This window comes from Mustela lutreola, chromosome 13 (genome assembly GCF_030435805.1).
Source record: "Mustela lutreola isolate mMusLut2 chromosome 13, mMusLut2.pri, whole genome shotgun sequence".
NCBI lineage: Eukaryota > Metazoa > Chordata > Mammalia > Carnivora > Mustelidae > Mustela > Mustela lutreola.
The window spans coordinates 3,441,421-3,467,554 of record NC_081302.1 but is presented as its reverse complement, the minus strand read 5'-3'; the positions used below and the strand labels follow the sequence as shown (position 1 = coordinate 3,467,554).

The window sequence follows — 26,134 nt, the reverse complement described above, 5'->3', positions numbered from 1 at the left end:
CTACAAATGTTCACATACACTGGAAGCTGGGTTAGACCCTGGGACTTGTGTTTCTGGGGTGGGAAGCTGCTGGCAGAAACCACAGGTCTTCATGACTTGGCCAAGAGAATTGAAACCCTGTAGACCCAAGCCAGGCAAGACTGGGTTCCCAAGGCTAGGAGAGTCACAAGGGCTACTCAGAAGGCCAAGGGCCAGTGCTGAGATAGAGGACAGGGACACGGATTAGGACTCCTGGTCAGGACAGAGAAGGTCAGAATTCATCAAGTGGTAGGATTAATGGTGGGGAAAACCCAATAGGGGCAAAAGGAAAGATGACCTCTCACTTCCGTCTTGCACTGGGAATGTCGAGTGCTTACAGCGCTGGAATGAGGAGTGTGTTTAAAGCTCGGGGACATAATGATTTGAATGCCACTCACAATATCGCTTTATTTCTTTCCTAGCTAGTGAAAATGTCGTGATCCATCATTTGTTCCAGTCGAAACTGTCACAGACAGGATCCCTCGTGTCCTCCTATCCTTCTTTTAAGTTCAGAGGACAGAAATCCACCCTGCTCAGTAAGAAAACGGCAGCTTCTTCAATTATTGGAGAAAACAGGAATTATCTAGAACTCAGTAAGGTAGGAGTTCCTCTGATTCTTGTTAGTACCTTTACTTTTTCTCTCTCTCTCTCTCTCTCTCTCTCTCTCTTTTTAAATGCAATTCTGAAAATGGATGGAAACAAATTGATATTTTAATTTCAAAAAGTAATGAAAAGGATCCTGGCAGAAGTATAACCTTAAGAGAGAGGGGCGGTCGAGGAGACTGCAGTAGAGTGAAAATTCAATAGCAAATAGGACATTAGTGATTTTATTGGTTGTCTCTGCAACATCCTATTTGTGCCTTGTCTCGGTGACTGTCCTTTTGATGAATGGGAAGTAACTGCACGGACAGTAGCTTTCCAGGGAATAAACTTCGCTACCTTATTCTGTCGACATTAATCACTTCAGAGGTTTTAGGTCTCTAAACAATAAATTGTAGTTTCTCTTATAGACAGTGTGTATGTTTCTGGAGCTGGAAGTATTTTTTCTGGATAGCATGTGGATTTTAAGCTTACTTTTGTATTATACTAGTTTTAATGTGGACTTGTCCGACACAAGTGTGGTTGTCCTTAAAACATAAAGGTTCTATTCATAAAACAGAGCTACAGATTCAGCGGACTTGTCTCAAACCAATAGGAAATAGGTAGGAAATGTGTTAACGTTAAGGATTCAGTGCCTGATGGTAGCCTGGTTTGCTCTGCCTGCCACCAAAACTACGAAGATGAGAAATATGTTTGGGAAGGTGTCCAGGACAATCAATTTTAGAAATTCAGTTGTTGTAGCTTGTTGGAATGCATTTGAGCTTACCAATTAAAATAAAAGCATAATTAAAATCAGCTCTATTTTGGAAGAGTGGCAAGATGTAGATAACATATTAGAGATGAGTGAGTATGTGCACTCTGTGTGTGTGTGTGTGTGTGTAGCCAATGGACCCTACAATTAGGGATCCTTTGATGGAGTCATTCCTGGACTGTCTGAACACAGGAATTCAATTTCACTAAATACAAAGTGGCATATTTTTTACATAAAAAAAAATAAAGAGTTACCCTTCATAAGGAAGATCTCTACTCCTGAGGGTTTCACTGAACCTCCTGGCCCTTCCTTTCTCAGTCATCCTGGAAATCAAGAGCACAGAATCACCACACACCTCTAAACTGTAATTTTTAACCTTAATTATTAAACATTACCAGGCATAGAGGCCATTAGTCTTTTCCCTAAAGGACTGCAAAAGGAAGATAATTCACAGTGGTTCCTCCGCCCAGAAAGGGAAATTGAGTGTTCCATTTCCAGGGATGGAGATTTATTTCTTATGACTCTTCTGTAAGTGTTTCATGCCTCCCTTCTGTGCACACTGCCTTCATCCTTGCACACCCACGCCCGTGACCGGCAGGATGGGCAGGGTCCCCCCACTCTTACCGAGCGTCGCACTTGGCTGGCATCTGTAGAAAACCCGTTGATCTTGGACCAGTCGCCCCTTTCATGTTCCCTTGTCAGGACGGAACATTCCAACTTGACAGTTCATGTCAGTGGGAAGGAAATGGGCTACTTCCGTGCTAGCAACAATACCATATTGACAAGAAGGTTTCATCCGATGTTTTTCTCCTATCAGGACCTCTTTATTGTAATGTAAATGATTTTAGATCAATAGATATGTTGGTCTGAGTCTGTGTGATTTTGTGAAAGGCAATACAGTACGTCTGTGGCTGGGGCTCCTTTTAACCCCTGGTGGGATTTAATTAATTACCTTCTGCCCTTTCTTTCTTTCCCCATTGGCCTCATTTCCAACTGACTTCTTTTATCTCCATTATCCTTTAATCTCTCCTATGTATGATTTTTTTTTTCTTTTAAGAGCTGTATGCAATGACTTATCGAAGAAAATACAGAGTCTTGCCATTTGTCAGATAGGTAATCTACTACTCCTTTGAGCAGTTAAAAAGAAAAAGAGAAGAGGAAGGTCAAGAAAAATAGAATGGGAAGAAATTGATTGTGGTTAACTTAAGGGAACAAACCAGGGATTGCTAGAACGTCCGGTTTTGTAACACACATGACTATCTGTTTGCCGGGCAGGAAGCTACCACTTCTGGATAAACACGTGCGACGGCAGCACAAGGCACTCGCGTGCGCTTGTTGCCCACTGAAGAAGAGTCAGCTCTTGGCCTCAGGGCTCAGATGGGCCAGGACACAGCTTCAGTGTACTCGAGAAGCGGGCAGCTGTGGTATTATTTAACAAGTAGCTGCCCATGTCCCCAGTTAGAGTACCATCGCCGGGAATCCTTTGGTACTGAATGTTACAGTCTGCTGTAGATCTGTGCCGCCCTGTGAGTGAATTCACTCACATGGGTGGGAGGCTGGCTTTCTTTCTTCTCTGTGGACTTTAGGAAAATACTATGAAAATCACTGTGCTGTATGCTTGAAACAAGTGTCAATGATACTTCAATGAAAAGTAAAGGACTACATACTTCAATAAATAAATTGCTCTTGCTTTATTTCCTTTTATTTTCATGACAGTTACTAAAGAAGAAAGGAACCTCCACATTTCTTCAGCGACTGGAACGGGGAGGTCCTATCACCATTGCATCGCAACTCCGGGTTAGTGGGTTTTGTGGTTTTCCAAAAGTGAGATTTTGATTTTATCAACTGTAGAGGGTATATGTATATTTTTCCCCATTTTTGACCCCTTGAGTACCCTCAAATAAAAGTAAGCACTCAACGTGCACGCACGCGCGCACACACACACACACAGACTCACGCCACAGAGACTTCATAATAAAAGAGTTACAGATCAAAGATAAACATTTTTATTGAAAAGCTCTTTATATTTGCCATCAGTGTCGTCTTTGGAGAATAAGCTGTGTTTTGCTTCTCTCCTTAGAAATCTCTAACAGATATTATCGGAAAACTTCAGAAGCGGACTCCACACTTTATTCATTGCATCAAGCCCAATAACTCAAGGCTGCCAGATACTTTTGATAATTTTTATGTGTCTGCTCAGCTACAATATATTGGGGTCCTGGACATGGTGAAGACCATCCGATACGGTTACCCTGTTCGCCTTTCCTTCTCGGATTTCCTGTCAAGGTAAATTCTGCTCTTGAAACATTATATATGTGCTCGGTGTGACATCCTGCTGACGTGCTAGCAAGGGTCTCCTGTTTTGTTCTTTGTTTCAGGCCTTGGTTTTATTGTGTATACAGTTGACTCTTTGAACCATGGGGGAGGTTGGGGTGCCTGCCCCCACACGCACCGTGGGAAATCAGTGTGTAACTTCTGATCCCTACGCAGCTTAACTACTAACTGCTGACCAGAAGCCCTACCGTTGACCAGAAGCCCTACCGATAACACAAACAGTGGATTAACATACATTTTGTGTGTTATACATATTATATACCATATTCTTACAATAAAGTAAGCCAGAGAAAAGAAGATGTTATTCTGAAAATCCTAAGGGAGAGAAAATACATCTACGGTGCTGTACTATATTTATATACAACAATCTCCGTCTAAGTGGGCCCACACAGTTCAAACCTGTCTTGTTCAAGGTTCAAGTACATTCTTCTAAGCCCAGTAAACAAAATACTCTGGGAAACAATGAAACGCACTGAGCAAGCTTTTTGTAAAAAGTTATAGAACTTTGATACCTTGGAAACCGTTTTCATGTTACTTTATGTGAGTAGATTTTCTTGGATTTAAAGATTTCTAAGATTGTTGCATGTAATGTTTACTCAAAATTTTTTATTTAAAAGAATATAGGGGCCCCCAGCTGCCTCAGTCAGTAGGACATCCGACTCCTGATTTCAGCTCAGGTCATGATCTCAGGGTTGTGAGATCAAGCACCACGTCAGGCTCCACACTAGGCATGGAGCCTGTTAAGGGTCCCTGTCTCTCCCTCCCTGCCCTAAAAAAAGAAGAAGGAGATTCTCTCTCCCTCTGCCCCCCTCAAAAATAAAAATAAAAGAACGTATATATGTGATTATTTTCTCCCTTATGTCCATGAAAAAAATATTTTTCTACATCAGAGAAACTACTCTCATTAGCCAAATCTAGCCCCCACCCCTATTTTTATAAATAAAGTTTTATTGCAACACAGGCACTGGTGAAAATAATGACAATGTTTGTTCTTAGGCAATTACAAAATAATAGGGAAGTAAGCAAAAAAAAAAAAAGAGAGAGAATGAAAGAAAGAAAGAAAAGAAAAAAATATTTAGTAATCCTGTATAAAAGAAGGTAAAGTTTTAAAATAATATGGATATAAAGTATTATAAATATTATAAGAATAAAATGTAGCATTTCTGGTTCAAACTAACTGTACAACTAGTATGGAAAATCTAGTCGACAAACCATTTATTTAAGAAAAGAGATTTGGGGGCACCTGGGTGGCTCAGTGGGTTAAGCCTCTGCCTTCGGCTCAGGTTATGATCTCAGGGTCCTGGGATCGAGCCCCGCATGGGACTCTTTGCTCGGCAGAGAGCCTGCTTCTTCCTCTCTCTCTGCCTGCCTCTCTGCCCACTTGTGATCTCTATCACTCAAATAAATAAATAAAATCTTTAAAAAAAAAAAAGAAAAGAAGATTTAATACTTGGTTGACCAGAAGTTCCACTTGAGCCACTAGCATGAAGAAGCTGCTAACTGGAAACAAGGTATTTGAATTGCTCTATTTCCCCAGCAGAAGACGGTGAACGTGACTGTGTGTCCCCATGTATGTATCTATATTACATATCGCAATGATTAGGAAATGCTTTCTGCCTTGTTGTTTCTTTTCTTTTTTTTTTTTTCCCCTAAGTCTACTTTGACGTATATACTCAACCAGGACCTCTAGGAAAAGAGTGTATGAGATAATGTCTTTTAAAACTAAGTACAGCATTTCACATATATGCATCTCTTGTCTACCATGACCTCTAGGCAGGGACCACGTCTTACACAATAACAATTACTGGGCATTGTGTTTAACCAGCGCTTTCAGAATGAACCTGGCCTTGCAGATTGTTCTTTATTCAACTTAAAGAAATATTTCTATATAACAGAGACTATAGCCACAGTTTGTTTAAAAGAGTAGCAGGGATGAGAAATAATATTTTTTGGTAAATCTTTGCATTGCTTTTACCAGCCCCTTATTTAAAAGAAATATGATTTCTACTTATCCTTATTTTCAGTGGCATATCAATAGAGATGGAATTATTCATTTACATTAGTGGAAATTTGCCACCATATTTTTTTTAAGTAGGCTCCATGCCCAGCATGGAGCCCAATGTGGGGCTTGAACTCCCCACCCTGAGATTAAGACCTGAGCTAAAATCAAGAGTTGGAGGCTTAACCGACTGAGCCACGCAGGCATCTTGCCACCCTCTTCCTTAAATGAAGGATGCCAGTGTGGGCTATTGTCACAAAACACACTGGTCCATGCAGAGATGACCCATTTCTACAGAACTGGAATAAAATATAAATCACATACTGTCATGTCAGGAAATAACATAATTTTTGTATTTGAGTGTAGTTGACATGCAGCGTTACCTAAGTTTCAGGTGTAGAGCGTAGTGGTTCCACTATAATTTAATATTTATTTAGAAAGCTCATCAGAACTTTGACATTGCCCCAGGCAATCAAGCATCATTATATAAACAAAGATTAAAGGTGCAATTTAATAGGAAGTTTTGCTTGCCAAAACTTCCTATTAAATTGATAACTGATAACAGATGTATTGTTCCTATGTAAAATACTTATTTTCTCTTCCTATCACCTTGTCTTAATTGTTAGAGAATAAAACCCGTTGAAAACCAATTACTTTGTTTAGTACACGGAAAGGGATACAATCGCCACAAATGTATCAGATTGAGAAGCAAAAGATGTCCTGTGGTGAAGCAAGCACCTACTTATCTGAATGGCGTTTATTTTTCCTGAAATCCAACATGACACTAAATGGGGATAATGACATTCCTGTGGAATCTGTAGGTGGATGTGATGATATTGCAAATTTGCTTTGTGGTATTTCGGATTTAATAACTGTCGATCATTCTGAGACTTCCTAACTGAGGCTGGAGAATCGCATTAGTCTAGCGAATCCAGTTTTGATTAAATGTAGAGGTATGCCTGCTGAGCGTTTGCCTAATAGCATCAGTAGCTTCCCGGGGGAATGATAAAGATGTAAGGTCCTGCCTTCCACAACGAAAGACTCTGCAAGTTTGGACATACGAGAAAAAGGAAAGGAGCATCATGATCCACAACCGGTGTCCTGTTACTCTGAGCTAAGTCGTACATCGCTCAAAATTCATAGGCTGAAGCTCTCACCACCACTGTAAGTGCACTTGGAGATGGGGCTTGTGGGAGGGAATCCGCGTGGAGTGAGCCCAGGGGCTAGAGCCCTGATCCGACAGCATTAGTGTCCTTGTGACAGGAGTCATCAGAGAGCAGGTGCTCTCTGTGTGTGTGCTATGTGAGGACACAGCGAGACGGCAAGGCAGGAGGCAGGAGGAGACCTCCATGGAAACTAAATTGGCCGGCGCCTTGACCTTGGACTTCCCAGACTCCAGAACTGTGAGAAAATAAACTTCTGTTGTTAAGTTGCCTAGTCAGTGGTATTTTGTGACGGCAGAGGAGGCTGGCGAGGGTACCTGGTCTTGTAGGATGTGTTTCCGTGGCGTCCATGGTCGTCAAGCTGGACGGATGACGTTGGGAAATTGTTGGTGCTTGTTCTTGCTATGAAATGCTCTTGTGTTTAGTTTAGATGAAATGCTTTTGTGTTAGTGGAAGCAAACAGAGTTTAGGTGCACATATCCTGTGGTTCCAAAACCTCTCTCATCCTTCTTGCCTTTGTGTCCATTTACTCACAGTATTTACTTGATATTCAGGATTCACTCGGGCATTCCCTCCTTTGGAAAATCTTTCATAGATTCCTAAATTGCTTGGTCTCTCTCCTCGATGCTTCAGAAAATGCTTGAGCAAGACAGTTGTTGTACACTGCCTGGAAATAGTCCTTTACGGCCAACCTCCACCACTGGACCAGAGTGAGCAGACCACAGCCCTTGGGCGAGATCTGGCCTGTCACCTACTTTCATACGGCCTGAGAGCGAAAAATGTCTCATGCGTCGTTAAATTGTTATATTTTGAATAATTAGCAACGTACTTCATAATGTCCTCAGTGTTGTCTCCTGGCATGCAAAAGGCTGAAACGCTGAGTCTCTCACCCCTTCCAGAACATATTTGCTGCCCACAGGAGACCATAGGCTGCTTGCATGACACACAGGTCCTACTGCATGCCTGGACTCTAGCAGAACGCCTGCCACCCTTCGTGCTTCTCGAGCCCGCTCAGTGACACTGAGCGGAATGGCTCTCATACGCTCTTCCATGTCAATGACTTTCCCTAATGTCGGTCTGGCTCATGAAATTTTTCAGATGACTTTGTAAAGGACAGCTCTCAGCAGTGATCCTGCGGAAGATAAAATCCCACGTCCATGGCCTGTAACAGCAAAACTTTCTCTCTTGTACTCATTTATGTGACTTGGAAGTAGTACAGCGAAGCTCAGCCCAGCTCTGATACGAGAGTCTTTTCCCTGATGGTCCCAGGAAGAGGTGGGACGTGGCCTTTCTGTGTCAGAGGGAGAGGAGAAACGGCCGGAATGCCTGTTACAACAGCTGCCGGGCTGTGGCACTTGTCACTTGCTTATATTCCATTGCCTAAAGGCAATCTGTGGGCCAAGGCCAACAGGAATAGGTGGGAAAATGTTTTACTCCTTGGAGAAACTATACAACACACAACCAACCCCTGGCTCCGTTCATCTGTCACTATGTAGCAAACATCACAAAACTTCATGATGTGAAACAATGTGTTATTTCTCCTGCTTCTGTGGGTTCACTGGGCTCAGGTGAGCAATTCTTGCTTGGGGTCTTCCAAAAGTTACAGCCAGATAGCAGAAGACTCTCCTGTTAGCTGGGCTGGACGTGCACGATGGCCTCTTCGCTCATGTGCCTTGGTGCTCCTCCAGCAGCACAGTCTGGAACTCTTCCCTGGCAGCTCCCAGTTCTTGGGACAAGAAGGGAAACTTGAAGTTCTAGAAGCTGGGCCTGGAACTGGGCCATCATCGCTCCCCTTGTGTTTTCTTGGTCAAACAGTTGCAGACCAACCCAGGTCTACCCCTGGAAGAAGCAATGGATGGTGGCCAATGTCAGAACCAGCTACCGTATCCCCTTGAAGGGAGAACATGCAAATAATTGGGAACAATAAGAAAGATCTTCCACCGCTGCCCCGATGTGTAAGAATTCCTATTATTTCATCTCTTCCCAATAAGTATATGTGACTTCAATGTGTTGAATAATGTTACACCATCATGGTTTTGTTTTTGTTTGTTTGTTTGTTTTCCAATTCTAGAATTGAGGGAAGTATAATATGAAGCAATGCTAAGGAATTTTTTTTAAGGTTTTATTTATTTGACGCAGAGAGAGCATGAGCAGGGGAAGCAGCAAAGGGAGAAGGAGAAGCAGACCCCCTGTTGAGCAGGGAGCCTGATGTGGGGCTCGACCCCAGGACCCTGAGACCCTGACCTGAGCCAGGACTGACTGAGCCACCCAGGCACCCCTAGGGAAATTATTTCGAGAAGTCCTTCAAGGAATGGTACCCTGCATTTTACCTTGTAAGGTGTGGTACCATCATTTTCCAGAACTTTCTTTGAGTTCTGGGATTGCGACATCGTAAAGAACACCTCTTCCCAGTGGGAAGTCGGCCCATGGCGTGTCTCACTCCTGTAAGTCTCTGCTTTGCTCAGAGCACGAGGCTCTCACGCTTTATCTTCTTCCAGAAACGACAGGGAAATCTTTTGGAATCTACCTCTGGATGCGGGGGGACAAGCCTGGGGCTCATGCCCGCCGCTCATCTATGGACTGACTTACGGTTGCCAGGGGAGAGCAGGACATCACTCCAGGCTTCACCCTTTGGGGCCGTGACCTTATTTGGGAAAGACAGAAAGACGTGCCCTTGAGAAGCGCCCCCAGTAGTGGTATTATGCTTGGCGTGGTGAGGGAGAATGACCTGTCCTCTGAGACTGTCACTGGATGAGATCCCTCCTAGAAATAGTCTGAATGTTGAGCTTGTTTCAATGACACAGTTGTTGCCGAAAGGTCAGGCTGTGGAAGCTCACAGCCCTGATGGGAAATTGGGTGCCAGGAGACAGTTGAAGGAAGCCACACTTCGGTTTCTTGGACTCAGCCCACGGGGAAGGCAGCTGCCCAGTGAACCAGCATTGCCAGAGCCGTAGGTCTGAGCTGGAATCTTCTAGAAGTTCTCCTTGTGACATGGATAGGCTGCCAGGTGCTGTCCATGCATCTTTAATAGAAACGTGAATTAGTAAGTTCAGGAGCCGTTAAATGTCCTAAAAGCTTTAATTGGCAAATCCTTTGGGGGTGGTCGTGCCAAGGCTGACCGTATTCTTCCTGCTACAACTCATCTCAGGGCTTCATGAAGTCCGGGAGGAGAGGACTGGTGACTCTTCAGTGAAATGGGGAAGTGGGAAGAGAAGGGTCAGCATGGGTTCTAGAAGCCATTTCAGTTGAAGCATCATTCTCTCTTTATTGGGAACCTGTTTGGGGGCTCAGTGGGTTGTGAATCATCATTTCCCCCACAATCTACTCAGGGCATGTGTGAACTTTTTCTAGAAAAGGCCACATGGTCATGGTTGTCAGCTGCAGGCCTCGAGGTCACTCCTGCCTGTACCCGGCTCCGCGTGGGGCCCCGCGCAGCTGCCAACGGCATGTGGGGGACAGACCCACAGGAACAGAGTGCAGGTGGTTTGGGCCCCAGGGCAGCTGACCCCGTATCTAGGCCCATCCCCCCTTTCCAGTGGAGCTGGGGAACCGTGTCTATAGAAAGGGGACAGAGAGGGAAAGGTGACTGAGGTTTGCTTCTGCGCTTCCGTGACTTGGCTCGGGGGTCTGGTCCCGGGGTCAGTATCCCTTGTCTGTTTCTGCCTCCCATGCTCGTCCCTCATGTCCTCGTGGAGCGTCCTGCTGACTCAGATGTCACTCGGGTGGGAGGTCCTCCCCGTGTGCGCGGAGGCCTGCTGTGGATCACACGCCCCAGATCGCCGCTCCAGGCTCGTTACTCTGGTCCTCAGAATAAGGTTCCACACAACTACTCTTATTACCCAGATAGGGGTTAGTTATGTCCTTACGAGTCACCAGCTTTGGCTGAAATATGCCTCAGGCGCATTCATCCGCATGGCGGAGGCCGGGCACTGTGCTGCACTGTCCCCAAGGGTCACTCATTTCACCCTCATTCCCCCCCGGGCTGCTGTTACTGCAGCATTTGTTTGCCCTCGGAGCAAACTCCGGTCCCCAGGGACTTGGGTACCGGCTCACCCCTCTCACCCCAGAGGGTGTCTCTAGCCCGTCCGCGGCACTGGTGTGGCCTTGACGACGGCCTTGTCCCCGTGTGCTCACGTTCCCCACGCCCTCCTCCTGCTGGAAGAGCAGGAGCCCCCGAGCAGCACCCTGACCTCCATGGGGAAAAGAAATCCCTGGAGACGTCTCCGGATGCAGACCTGGGCCCTTCGTTCTGCATTTCTTTTGCTCTGCTTCCTGAAAAACAACCCAGTTAGCTTCGTGGGGTTCACGGCCACCAGCGTCCCTGTCCTCACCAGCAACCGTGCATGGTCATGCAGCGGCAACGGGGCAGCTGGCTGATGGAGAATGGGCTGGTGAATCATGACTTCTGGAAAGTGAGCTCCAAGTGAGTAAGAAAAGTGATCCTTGCAAGTGGAGAATTGCACGATTTCATGTAAAATAAGAAAAAAGTGAACACAAAAAATGTTTTACAATTTTTTTTTATTATTATTTTTTATTATGTTAGTCATCATATAGTACATCAGTAGTTTTTGATGCCGGGTTCCTAAATTCATGGCTTATGCACCACACCCAGTGCTCCAGGCAATATGTGCCCTCCACAATACCCACCACCAGGCTCTCCCCACCCCCACCCCCTCCCCTCCAAAACCCTCGGTTTGTTCCTCGGAGTCCACAGTCTCTCATGGTTTGTCTCCGTCTCTGGTTTCCCCTGCTTCGTTTTTCCCTTCCTTCTCCTAATGTCCTCATGCTATTCCTCATGTTCTGCAAATAAGTGAAACTATCTGATAATTGACTTTCTCTGCTTGAGAACTTTCTAACAGTTCCTTGGAAAAATACTCCACACTGACCAGTCTAAAATAATTTACTAAATAATTCCACTCCAGTAAGCATCCAACATGAAATGAATGAAATCAGGATGATTGTGCTGTTCTAGGAAAATAGACAGGAAGCTACAGGAATTCATTATTTTAACGATTAATTCTATTGTATTTCTAAAACAATTTTATAAGAACATTAGAAATTCAGTCCCAGAATTCCGAATCTTATTATTCATTACTTGATTTATATGCGCTTCCCCATGCCCCCTCCACTGATCTATCACCATGTTTTTAATTATAAGTTATGTTTGGCAAAACATAATCACAAAATGATCTTGCTTTTAGAGCCAAACTAGCTTTAAATACTTACCCATAAGTTACTTGTTTCATACTTAGAAATTATTTAATTCTGTTTATAGGACAACAGTGGTTTTTAATGTGGCCCTTAGTGGGTAGTTTTCATTGATTCTATGTGAATGATCTCAGTGATTCAGGAGTCTACAAAGAACCTCAGGTTGTCATTGGGATCTTTGAAGAGACCTAATCAATAGTATCTTTATCCTTATTCAATTTTTGACCAAAGTGGGAAGACAAAATAATCAAAATGTCACCTTTAAAGACAGCACTTGGCATAAGAGCCAACAGTTCCTGCTAACAGAACCAACCCTAAGACTGGCCAGACTGACCCTCAGTTACAGACAGCGCGGACTCAGCCACACTTCCCCATGAGGGAGGCTGTTTGGGGAAGGCTTGGAGCCTGGAGAAACTGAGGAAGACCACGGTGAGCCAGGAGCAGTTGTCTATTATGAGCAGCTGAGAAGGCTCTGTATTTTTCTCACCAAAACTGCCAGTCACATTAGTCCACCGCCACATCCTCCCTTACGAAGTGGGCAGGATTAGGAGAGCGTTGTCTGCCTGCATCTCTAAGGAACCAGCTGAAAAGAAGAGGAAGGACCTTGGTGAATCTCTGCGGTGTTTTGTGTTCGAGGGTGTTGGACTCCTCCAGTAAACCTGTCAACAATCTTGGGGTGAGGCCAGTCCCCTGAGGGGACATGCCGTCCTTCATGAACACCCCACTGCATCTTTGTGTACCTTCTGGGGCCACTGACAAGCAATATAGATTTTGCACCCAAAGACTCTGAAGTGGCCCAACAGTGCATTACTTTAATGGGTTTCAAGGACACTCTGTATTCATGGCTAAGTGCGTTTTATTTCCAGTTACAAACCCTGTCTAGACAGTGTCCAGCTGAGTCTGTCAGAGATTCTGCAATCCCGAATAAATGGAAATATTCAAATAAAACAAAAGAGCAACTCAGATAATAAAATCCCAGTAGCCTAGATATTCCCCAAATTTGACTGTACATCTTCTTCCACTATTAAGATCCCCGTGAGAAATGAAAGTTCCAAGATTAATACGTCTTGTAAATGAAAGTCCAGAAATGTTCAGTTCCAAAGGAATTAAAGTCCCAAATCTGATTATCTTGCCTTGTTGAGTGAAATGTCCAGAATTCCATGCACATAAGTTAAATTTCTATTTCTGAATCACTCTTCCTGGCTTCTCCCTTGGCTCCAATGAGCTAGAGAACTTCCAGGTATCCTGGCTGAGCTGGGGACCCTAGCATGACCCAAGAGAGCCATCAGTCACTGTGTTGGTCACAAAACACTACAGACTCATGGCTTCAACAACAGATAGTTATTTTCTCCCAGTCCTGGAGACTGGAAGTCCAAGATCAAGAAGCCAGCAGGGCTTGTCTGGTGAGGGCTCTCCCCTTAGACTGTATGAGCCCCACTGCCTTTCCAGGAAGTGTGAACACCAAGGGAACGAGAGAGTGAGGATCAGAGATGGAGAAGCGACAGAGAGACAGAGCAAGAATGCACGCAAAATCCTACTGAATCAGGACTCCATCCTCAGGACCTCCCATAACCTAAATTTTCTCCTACGAGAAGACCCTATCGACAGATTCAGTCTCCAAATACTGGGTCAGGGCTTCAAAATATGAATTCAAGGGGGGGGGATGGGACAACAAACACTCAGTCCCTCGTAGTCGTCCTTCCCGATGAGACTAATTCGACATTGCGTGTTGTGTTGACTCAGTGCCTGGTCCCTGATCACCTCCATGTTGAGACACCCAGGACTAAATAGTGGAAGGGAGCTTATTCATACACACTAACTTCGTCATACACACTAAATGTAGGAACCTATCCCTAGTAGATTTCTCTCTAGAGAGCAGGATACCACAGGCAGAATGTTCTAGAATCTAATACTGTTTGTCGCCAGTGACCAGGGTGACTCTGTAGTTTATCGACCAAACCAGGACACATTTTACAGCGAAATTTAATTAATTTTGACAGGAATGCAGGTATCAACTGGGACCACCCCTGGCAAACCAGGACATTGGCCACCCTACCCCCCCTGCCCCCATCTGCTCATGAGTCTTGGCACATTGCCAAGAATCTTTAATCTCCTGCATCCCTGGTAGACACAAGCTCTCTTAAGGAAACCTTCTCCTGTGTGCACGTAATAGGTGGCTAGCCAGTATTTGTTGGATGAACTAAGGCATGAATTAGGAATGTTTTATTTTCGGTACAGTTTTATAGCTGAGCTCTAAATTCGGTTCCAATATGGAGTATTCATTGATATCCTCTTTAAGATTCATTAGTGGCCAAAGAACTGTCCATAGCTAACCAGCTTAAAATGTTTGCTCGAATTATGCCGAGATATTTTCATTTCTGGACATCCCTGTAGACTTGAGCACGAGACAATGGTCCCAGGTTTGCCTTTGTCATAGTTTAATAATATTCTCACACTCCTCCAAAATATCGTGAGTCATTCCCTGAGATTTCTAGTCATATGATAGCTATCTAACAGTACTGGATGTGTACTCCCATGTTGGTTTAAGAAATAGCTTTATTTTATGACTTTCTCCTCTGTTCTTTGAAATGCTCTGTTAACGAAAGGCAGTTTCTGTGGTACCACAGGGATGGAGGACCAATTTATGCAGTAGAAATGTATTTAGGAATAAAAACATCAAATCACAGTAGACTCTACTGATGATCTATGTTTAGGGAGATGCTATTTTTAACTGAGTAATTTACAGTTAGAGCTGACCCACTTTGTGCTCTTCCTACAATGTGCTCACTTGAACCCTCTACTCTAACTATATTGTTGTAAAACCCTATTACAAAGCCTGAAAACTTACTTTCGTGGCAATTTAATAAGTATTTATATTATATGAAATAAAGACTTCTACATTGAGCAGAATGTATTCAACTTCAGAATAAAGGCAATTTGTCTTATTGTTAGGAAGCCCATCATTTTTAGAAAATCGTAGTTTTAAAAATATGGTGATGATAACATGGTTTTAAGCTTTAATATTCTTTCAAATCTCTCCCAGCGTGTTTCTGTGGAGGGCCTCAGCTACTTTCTGTAGATCTGGAGAAGTGGGATCTCTGATATTAGGCAGGAATTTATAAAATATTCAAAACAATGAAATCTGCAGAAAAATGAATCCTACAGAGTGACCCGAAAATTGTCAATGCACATAGTGAGGGACTCCAGAGGAAAGTACTTTAATAGGAATAATATGAACTATCTCAACTGACAGATGGTTAGTGATAGGGGCGGTGTGACTTTTTTCCAGCTCCGATCATCATGACACAGAACAGTCACAGTCCCATTCAGGAAGTTGAATACCAAGTGTGGCATTCATCATATTCATGGGCTGCCTTTTTGAAGAAAATTCTTTCAGGTCTCTGCAAAGCTAAGAAATAGAAGGCATCATTTATACATTAAATTCACTAAGGCAATAATTATTTAACATGACAGGAAAACAAGCAAGTTGTATCCACACATGTTGCATTAGAGATGCACACATCATTTCAAAATTGACTTTTACAGAATTATCAGGGAAAACCTTTTTATTTATTGATTTGTTTGGAGAAGAGCATGCATGAGCCAGTGGGGGAGGGGGAGGGAGAGAAACAGAGAGAATCTTACTAGCACTCCACGCCCAGCATGGAGCCCGGTGCAGGGCCCAGTCTGATGACCCTGATGACCCTAAGAACTGGGACTTTCTACAAGGAAAGAGTGTCAGGGATCATGACCAGAGCTGAAACCAAGAGTCAGATGCTTACCCGACTGAGCCCCCCAGGCACCCATGAAAAAACTTTAAAAGGTATCATTAATACCATGGGCTATTAAAAAATCGACAGGCCCTGTCCCAGCGAAGGGTATATTTGGAGAAAGTGCAGATACGGGGTGATCTGTTTTCCATGCCCAGTATACTCCCGTGTCAAGACCAACATCAATGCCATAACCATCTTGTCACGCCAGGGTTAAACAGTTCAACCCTGCTTAACTAGACACTTTAATCCATTGATTTCTAATTCTTTATTACGCTTTGACCATTGCTGCAGAGGAAGCATGTCCACGTACTGATACAGGACACGCATGGTCCCCAGCACCAGTCCAGTGGCCTTATGCGACGGTTGATTGAAGATCTGTGTTCCAGTCAGGTTTCCTGGGTCCCGGTCACTCAAGCCTCCCGGTACAGGGTGGAGGCTCTTAGTCAATACTGTCTTGACGCAAGTCCACCGAGGACGGTTAATTTCAACGTGCCATCCTGTAACGCATGTTAGAAACGGGGTGTTAATGGTAATTTTCCCATTCCGGCTCCTCATTATTGGAAGAGGAAGATCTGGAAGAAAGAAAGTTTCCTCTTCCCATTATTACCAAAATACCACCTCGCGTCTTATTTAGACACAGCCTTAGTGTTCCACGCTGGTCTCTTATATTAGATCGTGTCCCCAGCACCTGACGCAGGGCCCGATACAAGATTGGTGGCTAATAACCGCGTCGCCTTTTTTGAAGTAATTAACAAAATATTCAGGCTGTCATTGGGAATTTTCCGGGGAATGTTCATGCTCCTTGCATCTCTGTTACTGTTTGTCAAACCTGTTATGAAACACACAACGTGTGTGTGCGTGCATAAGCACACACACACACACTCATACACACGCACACCCCAAGCATTCTTAGGATCAAATTCTTTTAATCAGTGCCCCTCAACCATACTGGCTAAGTAAACTCACTAAGTTAAAAAAATATTGATATGGTTAGCTGGGTTGGGGCCTGGGCACAGGGAAGGTTACCAGGTATGATCCAGGATGCCCAGTTAAATTATAATTTCAGATAAACAACAAATGTTGAAAATAGACAAAAATTATGACCTCTGAAGGACACCCTGGCACTGCTGGGGTCACAGTTTTAAACGCTGCCCTCTCCCTTACCTCCCCTTTCCTTCTCTCTATGCTCTGACACTCTTTCCTTCTAGAAAGTTCTAGATCATCTCCTATGTATAAGGGATTCTTAGCTGCATGAGCTCATTGAGGACTTTTGCAATTCTTGTAGACTAGGCTATTCAAATCCATTGTTTGTATAAGATACGCCTCCATTTTCTATTTGTTTTACCATTAACAATTGCTAAATATTGAGTAAGAATATTGGGTAAAAGAATGTGACATCTTTATATCATACTATGGTGTCTAAATTTGGTGATCCCTACTCGACTTATTAAAAAATACTAGGAAAAATTAAATTATTTAACTCAGCATACATTTCGGCCTGTGTCCTATCATTCCAAGGTACAGGGCCATCCACTTTACCCCAAAGAAAAATATAGAGATCCATATTTCCTTATACAGACGCCTATTTCCATACATTTTCAACACAACTTCAGGCATATAAGGAAGTGTGGCCACTGAGGATGGGAAAAGTTCATTAAGATTCCCAGTAGCTGACAAAACTGCATTATAACCAAATTACACTGATAAAGCTACACATATGAAAAAAAAATAACATATTTTTTCTACTCTTCAATATATCCTATTGAGAATAATCCTGACCCATTAAATACACTCAGACATCAAAAATGCAACCAAATACGGGCGACTGGTGTTTGACAGTTTCGCTGCTGACCAGACACATCAGAACACGTGTTGTGTCCTGATCTCTCCCAGCAGTTCAACGAGCTACATGTGCTTTTCACCGACATGCTAGACTAGCCACTTCCTGGGAACCCATTTTCCTTGCTGTTCTCCGTCCGGGTGCAAACACTCCTCTGTGTTTACTTAACATGCAAACCAGCATCAGAAGAAGCGGGGACTTTGGTTTCCATCGTAGGCATCCAGAACACATTTTTTTGCTAAGTTTCTCTGAATTCTTTTTATGAATGTTAATTTATTTCTAAAAAATTTAACAGTTTTAATAAAATAGAATTGACATGCAATAAACTGCATCTGTTTTTAGGTTTTAATAAATGACAAGTTTGGATAGAAACCTACATCCTAGAAACCATTCCACAAGTCATGGTGGTGCACCTACCCGTCATCCCGCTGAAGATTCCCGATATCCCTCGGTACTCCTGCCCTCTCCCCCACCCCTGCTTCTCCCTCTCCAACCAAGCATCAGTACGCTTTTGCTCACGATAGATTCGTTTCATTTCCTGAAATACCATACAAATGAAATCATCAAGTGTGTACTTGTTTTGCCTGGCTTTTTTTCACTCAGCACAGTAATGTTGGCATTCACACACACAGTCATGTGTTTCAGGAGCTCACCGAGTCGTAGTCCTTTTCCGTGTGACTCACATGTTACAGATCATGATCTGTCCCCAGCGTTTGGCGATTGCAAGTAGAGCCAGTCTGACCATTCATGTGCAAGGCTTCGGTGGACATGGTTTCATCTTGGGGGTGGGGTTCAGGGTAAAAATAGAGGCGTGGAGTGTTGAGACATATAGCTGGTACACAGTTAACTTTAAAAAACTCCCAAACTGCTTTCCAAAGTGCGCATACTGTTCTGTATTCCTACCAGGAGGGTGTGAGAGCTCCTCTGTTCACACCATCTTCAGTGCTTGGTTTGACCAGCCATCTTGTTTCTGCCATTCTAATAGGATGTGTGCTGGTATCTCACTGTGATTTCACTTTGCTTTTATCTAATGACTAAGGAGGTTCAGCGTCCCTCCATGGACTCTTCTGTATGTCTTGTTTTGGTGAATTTCCTGTTTGTTGCCTAACTTTTCATCAGGTATATTATTTTTTAGAGTTCTTTGTAGATTCTGGAGACACATATGAGTTATTGAGTTAAATATTTAATTGGCAAACATTTTTCCCAAGACTGTGGCTTGTCCTCTATGCTGTGGAAAAGATTGTGTAGAATTGGTGTTAATTTTTCTTTCAATATTTGGTAGATTTGCTTAGGTGACAGCATTTGGGTGTGGAGAATTCTTACTTGGAGGGACGTTAAGTATAAATCCAATTTTTTTAAATAGTTCTAGGGATATTCACGTTATGTACTTTATCTTGGTTACATTTTAGTTATTTGTGTTTTTTGAAAAATGCTCTGTTTCGTCCAAATTGGCACATTTATTTATATGGTGTTGTTTATACCCTTCCCTTATAATCCTTTTGATATCTACAGGATTAGTGACAACATCTTTTCTTTGCTTCTGCTACTGATAATTGTGTCTTCTGTTTCCTTTTTTACCAGTCAAGGGTTTTATCAATTTTGCTACAGTTTTATCAATTTTATTTATTTATGCAAAGAATAAGTGTTTGATTTCGATTATCCTTATTGTTTTATGTTCAAATAATTTCATTGATTTCCATTCTTATTTTTATTATGTCTTTCTTTCTGCATGCTTTAGATCTATTTCGTTCTTCTTTTTCCAACCTTACGTGGTTTGGAATAACAATAAGGCGGCTTTATTTCTTCTTTTCTTTTTTAAGATTATTTATTTATTTGACAGAGCAAGCAAGAGAGCAGGCGTAGGGGGAGGGGCAGTGGGAAAGGGGGAAGCTGACTCCCCTCTGAGCAGGGACCCTGATGTGGGGCTTGATTCCAGGACCCTGGGATCATGACCTGAGCTAAAGGCAGAGGCTTAATCCACTGAGCTACCCAGGCACTCCAGGAAGTCTTTATTTCTGTTTTAATAAAGGCAATTAATAAAACTCACCTTTGTTTAGTTAAACAGTACCTTTGAGTTGATGGTGAGTTTACCATTTTTCCCCAGGACCCCCCAGCCTGGAATCCAGGCATCTCTAAACCCAGAAGTCAGTACTGTTGCAAACAAACAGCTCCAGAAGAAGCCCCCTACTTCAGCCTCAAGGGACAGGATACGAAACTCGTAAAGCTCCAAGTGTGTGGAAATACACTGGTTTTTTATTTCCTCCCTTCTCTCACGTGCCAGCAGCTCACAGGCACTTCTCCTCCGAGGAAGGGGAGCCTCCCTCCCCAGTCAGAAGAGCCGTCCCAAACGTGCGGAGGGAACCCCTGTCTTTCTTGGCAGCTCATATTTCAGCCCCAGATGCAGATGCGCTCAGTACGCAGAGAAGAGAGGTAAATAAAGCCAGAGACATCAGGCTGCAGGACAGGAAGGGGGATATCCAGGCAACGGGAAAGTGCTCATGAGCCTGGACAGGAGGCGGAGCTCTGGAAAGTGACACAGTAAAGCTTTTCGTGAACGCATGGCTCACCTCCGAGCTATATGTACATAGATCATCTACAAATGTCATCTTCCTTTTCTTTCAGTTCAATTTTTTTTTAATTTTTTTTACATCGTATTTTAGAGCACTTTTAATTTCACAGCAAAACTGACTGGACGATAGATCACCCCCCACAACCCTGCCCCCACAAATGCACAGCCTCCCCCACATCAATACCCTTCAGCAGGATTTTGTTAAATCTCTCTGGATGTTTTTATGAGTGTGAAGATAAGTTGTTCCCATGTTTATCGTCCCGTCGGTGAACCTGCACTGATCTTCATCATCCCACACTGTCCGTGGTTTACAATACAGTTCCTTCCTGGTGCACATTCTCACCTTCGTTTATGAAAGACATTTAGATAAGGTGAAATATTGTAGCTTGACATGTTTTTTTCTGCTGGTGTTTTAAAGGTACTACTTCTCTGCGTTGTACTCTTTCCAAGAAGAAGTTGGCTGTCATTCTTTGCTCTTCTGTGTAAGATTTGTCTTTTTCCTTCCTGTGTGCTTTTACGATTTTCTCTTTTTTACTGCTTTTGAGTAATTTGAGAATGATGCAATTTGGTGTGATTTTTTCCTTGTTGCTTGTGCTTTGGGTTCATCAAGCTGCTTCGATCTGTGGGTTTCTAGGACCTGTGAGTTTACAGGTTTCATAAAATCTGGAAAATTTTTGTCCATAATTTCATCAAATATTTTTTCTATCTACCCTTTTATCTCCTCTAAGTTAGATGTACAATGCCATGTGTGTCAGATCTGTGGGTTTGTCCCATGGCCTCTTATCACGGATTAGTGCAAATCACAGGTGTTACCAGTTTTTAGCCTTGATTCTGTTTCATTTTGGATAGTTTGTTATTATATCTTCAAGTCCACTAATCTTTTCTTCTGAGATGTCTAATCCACACTTCATCCAACCCAGTGCATCTTTTGGTTCAGATACTGTAATTTTCATATTTAGTTCACTTTGGATTTTTCAAAAACCCTTCGTGTCTTTTGCATTATATCTTTTAGTATCTGTCTACTAATTCCATTTCTGGGTCAATGCTGATTGATTAATTTTTCTCTTTCTTATAGATAAGAGTGTTCTGCTTCTTTACATGCCTGGTAAGTTTTGATTCAATACTAGACATTACATGAGTTTCACATATTTTTGTATTTCTATAAATATTTTTGAGTTTGGTCCAGAAAACAATTAAGCCGCTTGGAAATAGTTTCTTGTTTTGAGGTTTTGCTCTTATGTTTTGCTAGGTAGAACTAGAGCAGTATGTAGTCTGGGGTTCATTACGCCATACTAATTATGCAAAATAATTAACTTCTCTATCCAGTGCCTCATAAATTGTGGATTTTTTCACTCTGGCTGATGGGAACCACCTTCCTTGTGTCCCATCTTTGCCTTGGGATGGTATTCTTTCCTCCATTTGGGTAGATCTTCTCTGGGACTTAGGTAGTTTATCCACATGTGGGAACAATATTCTACTAGAGACTTGAGTGAGGCTCTGAAGGTCTCTGGAACCTTCTCTTGGTGCGCTGTCTTTTCTCAGACTACCTTCTCTGGGAACTGAAGCTACCTTGGCATCCTTCATCCTTCCAGGGCCATACCTTCAACCCAGGGAAAGCCCTGGGCTTCACTTGGGATCCCTCTTTGGGCCACAGTCTAGAATCTTCCCTCATGAAGTCAACTAGGAGGTCTTAGGACTTACCTTATTTGTGCTTTCTCAAGGATCACTACCTTCCCTGACTGGTGTTCAGTGCATACCCTGAGAACCATTGCTTCACATACGCTGTCTAGTTTTAAGTTGTTTGAGGATGGAGGGTAAGACCAGTCACTCTTGCCCCATCTTGACTTGAAAACAGAAGTCTGTGAATTTATTTTTAATATTGTTTCCTACTAGATGGGTACTTCATCTATTACATTGTTCTTGGGCTATCTTGTGAGCACCTATAATCTGTCCTTAAAACAGAGAACTTCTGAAAGTGAGAGTATTATTTTAAAATGTGTATTTAAGATAATTTTGATAGTTCAAATAATGGTACACTTTTCTCCTTTGATTATTCAGATTATGTATACTAATTTTTCCTAAACAGACTTGTATTTCTGTATAAAAATTAACATAGAGCAGCTGGTATTTTATGAAATGATGATGCTAGACAAGAGTTTTGGATAGGAAGTGGAGGCGAATACTATATTTGTTTGAATGTGCATGGGATTTTAATTAAGCTAAAATTAAGCACGTTAGAAATTGTCCAGGAAGCTGATGACTTTCATTCTTATTCTTAGGGAATTCATGGGTTGGACGTCTCTAGGACCAAAATGGTCAGAAATGCATATTTTTGTACAGGATTCTAAACAGGTTTATGAGCATTCTGCCCCCCATCCTATGCCAAAAAATGTTTTGGCTCAAGAAAAAAAAAGTGCCACCTGCTAGGTCAAGAGTAGAATTTCAAGACTTAGCAGGAAATCTCCTATTCTCTTATTGATTATTGACCAGTACTTTATGCAGGTAAACCCTGAGACATCAATAAATTCCTAAGACATTCCAAAAATTAATAAGTAATGAGATTAGGAGGATATGCCTTTTTTAAAAGTACCTTTATCTCAGAAATCTTTACAGCAACCATTACCCTGCAAATACTGCTGTAACCATTTATCAGACATGGATAGGAAGAAGGCTCAGAAAATTAAGATTTAAGGACATACCTCTGGCCTTTACTATATTTCACTGTCATTCCTTTCCAGTGGTCAGGGAAATTATAGATATAGATGTAGATGCAGAGCTATGTTTCAATAATTTATCTGTTTCAAGAAACAAATGTCCTGATGAAGACAGACCTTGAAAGATATGAACTATAAGTATGATTTTTATGCATTCTCTCAGAATTCTCTTACTTTATTTATTGAAGTATTTAAAATTAAAAAAACAATAAATAAGATCTAAGAAAGTAAAATGTTATATAACACAGGTGCTTTATTTCCTTCAAAATGTTCTTTTTTTTTTTTAATTTCTTGCCCGAAATCTTAGCCAAGTGCTCTCCAAAGACCCAGAAGCTTGAAAGCTCAAAGATGTTGCTATAAAAGTTATTAATTCAATTTGGTACTGAGTTTCTGAAGACTCCCTGTGGCCATTCTGAGTGTTGAGGACACAAAGATGGGAAAGTCTTGCTCAGGTCTAGAGCACCTCCCAGTTGAGTGGGTGACATAGACTCACCAGAGGATTGTAGTTCATCATCGGATCCTGGGAGTAAAGCCTGTTACCTCGCCAGATGGAAGCAATCATAAGGAATTCCTAGAGAAGTCTTGAGTAATGATGAGAAATAAAGTTATTGAAGGAGATGATAACAGAAACCTCAGACTTAGAGTGATACTCAGGCTGGGTAAGAGTAATATCATTAAAGGGAAGAGGTGAGGAGCATCATAAGGAACAGGGAAAGACATTCCTACTGCAGTGACCTAAGAGTGAGCATAGAAGGAAAACAAGGAAGCAAAGAAAATGATAGCAGGGAGAAAGGCAAGGCCTATGTATTTTAGGATATAGGGGATTTATCCTGTTGCAATAAGCATTAAGTGTTTAGAAACAGGAAAATAATGTAGTTTTATTTTCCTTTAAGATAAGGGGACAGCATACTGTGGCTCACAGACCAAACTCTGTTAGCAGCCTGTTGATTAAATACAGTTTCTCTGGCACTGAGCATGTCTATTTGTTTCTGCATTGTCCTTGGTCACTTTGGTGTTACCAAGGCAGAGCAGAGTAGTTGTGATGCAGAATATGGCCCACAAAGCCGAAGCATTTACTACCTGCTCTTTATAGAGAAAGGTTGCTAAGCCCTGAGCTGGATCTCCCTGGCAGAGAGTTTTTCAACCTTGCCCCTTGACATTTTGGGTCATATACTGTTGTAGTGAGTTAGCCTGTGCCTTATAGAATGTGGGAGCATACTCAGACTGTACCCACCAGAGTTCAGGAGCCCTCTCCCCAACCCAACCCCCATGATGACATTGAGAAATGTCCCCAGACCCTCCAAAGTTTCCCCAGGAGGGAAGGCTCACCTCTGGTTAAGAACTACTTCTAGCAGTTAAGTGGAGTTTGGTTTTAAGTAAACATGATCAGAGCTAAAGTTAAAACACTGGAAAACTGAACAGACTTAAAAGACGCTAATGAAAACCAAAGTATTTTGAAAATGAAAGCAGTATCACTTAGTGACTATGAACATGGGGCTTCGGACAGGTGAGGAATGAGGGTGACTTTCTGAGGTCTAGCTTGCTTTACAGCCTGGTCTTGGTGCCCATTACAGAGAAGAGTAACAGCAGAGGGGAAGCAGGTGTACAGGGTTGAGGAGGCGGCCGATTTGGATGCAGTGGGTTGGGGTAATGATGTCTAATGGCTACTGAATATGCACATTTGAAGTCAGTAGATGATAGCTAGTGTTGTAGATGGAAACCAAAGAGCACCATGTCTGAAAAGCGACAGGGATACGAAGCCTCTGGAAGCTGTGACCAGAAGGGTTTGTGTGGTGGAGAGAACCAGACATATGGAGTACAGATTGTCCACCACATCTTTAAATTGGGGAATGACTCACTGAGGGTACCAGGAAGAAGAAACACCGTGTGGATCAAGGCGTGCGTGATAGTGAAGAACTTTCGAAAGACAGAATGAGATGAGGGAAAAGGAGAGAGAAGAGATTGCAGTTAGGCATTCCGTGCCATCAAGGGAACGCTGTAAAGAGAGTCACCACTTAAAGCTGGACACAGCCATGTTTAAGAACAGTGCAGGCGAGCAAGATGCTTAGCTCAAATGTTTCACAAGGGCGGGCTTCCTAGGAACCTTGCCCATGTATGGACATTGCACTTGGTAGGTGGTGATTATGGCAGCTGGAGAGGGTTTCCAAGACCACCAGCATTGCAGCAAATCCTTGCATCAGTCGGTGGGAGAGGTGGGGGGTCTGGGATTGAATTCATGAGGCTGTAGCCTGCGTCTTTTCCTTCCGTAGCGGAGATCCGTGCTCACACGTGGGATACACCGTTCCGAGCAGCACACATCTCAGGCATTACATAGAGACGTAGGCTTCGAGTTGATCTGTTCTGTCACTTTCACTGAAGTTCATCTACTCGGCAGTCCTGTTTTTAGACAGTTTAAAGTGGTTCTAAATAAATTGGCCACAGACTTCCTTCTTGTAATACCAGTCAGTCTGAACGTGTAGAAGCAGCAGCAGCAGCTGAGGGAAAGGGGTACTGAGAAGCTTACAGCGGGGAAGAGGAGGGTGAGAGCACTGGGAGGGCACACCCAGCAGGGACCGCAGCCTGGGGAAGGACCCCTGCAGAGCAGACCCCTCCCGCGACCACACCTGCTCCCTCACTCCCTGCGGCCACCGCCAACACAGCCCTGCCCCCTCCCTGCCTCTTCAGGGGTCAGCGAGAAATCCGCCAGCCACCCCCAGCTGGAGAGGGCGACCAGCAGACAAAAGCAGCCAAACCTCTTAAACATGTTAGAAATAAAAATAGGGAGATGACTGGCTCTGGAAATCTGCACTTCACCGTGGTGACTATTAAAACACGCTACGGAATAGCACAGTCTCTGGTTTTTATACATTGGTGGGAGGCGGTGGTCACCGGAAAGGCAATATCCTTTCGTTATCATTAAAATAATACTAAATATTTTTAAAAAAATATGTAATGATATTTGGCTTGTAAATAAAGATGCTTACTTATACAAGACTATGATAGATTTCATTACATCAAAATAATAGTTAAATAATCATTAAAATTTTATTTTCTCCCACTTCCTCATTTCTCTTTTCTTCTCCCCCTTCCTTTGCCTGCTCACTTAACAATAGTTTGCTGGATGTTTTCAACATGTCAGATATTGTGAGCTACTTTAGGGATGAA

At 42.8% G+C, this 26,134-nt stretch overlaps 1 protein-coding gene across 4 annotated transcripts in view; it reads left to right on the top strand.

Annotated features, from left to right (window-relative positions):
* Window positions 1-26,134, top strand: part of MYO16 (myosin XVI) — a 579,863-nt gene that overhangs the window by 445,481 nt on the left and 108,248 nt on the right. For all 4 annotated transcript variants that reach the window (XM_059144127.1, XM_059144126.1, XM_059144125.1 and 1 more), the window contains exons 25-27: window positions 441-616; window positions 3,086-3,166; window positions 3,450-3,655. In XM_059144127.1, coding sequence (XP_059000110.1) covers window positions 441-616; window positions 3,086-3,166; window positions 3,450-3,655 — 463 coding nt within the window. The remainder of the gene's footprint in view (window positions 1-440; window positions 617-3,085; window positions 3,167-3,449; window positions 3,656-26,134) is intronic.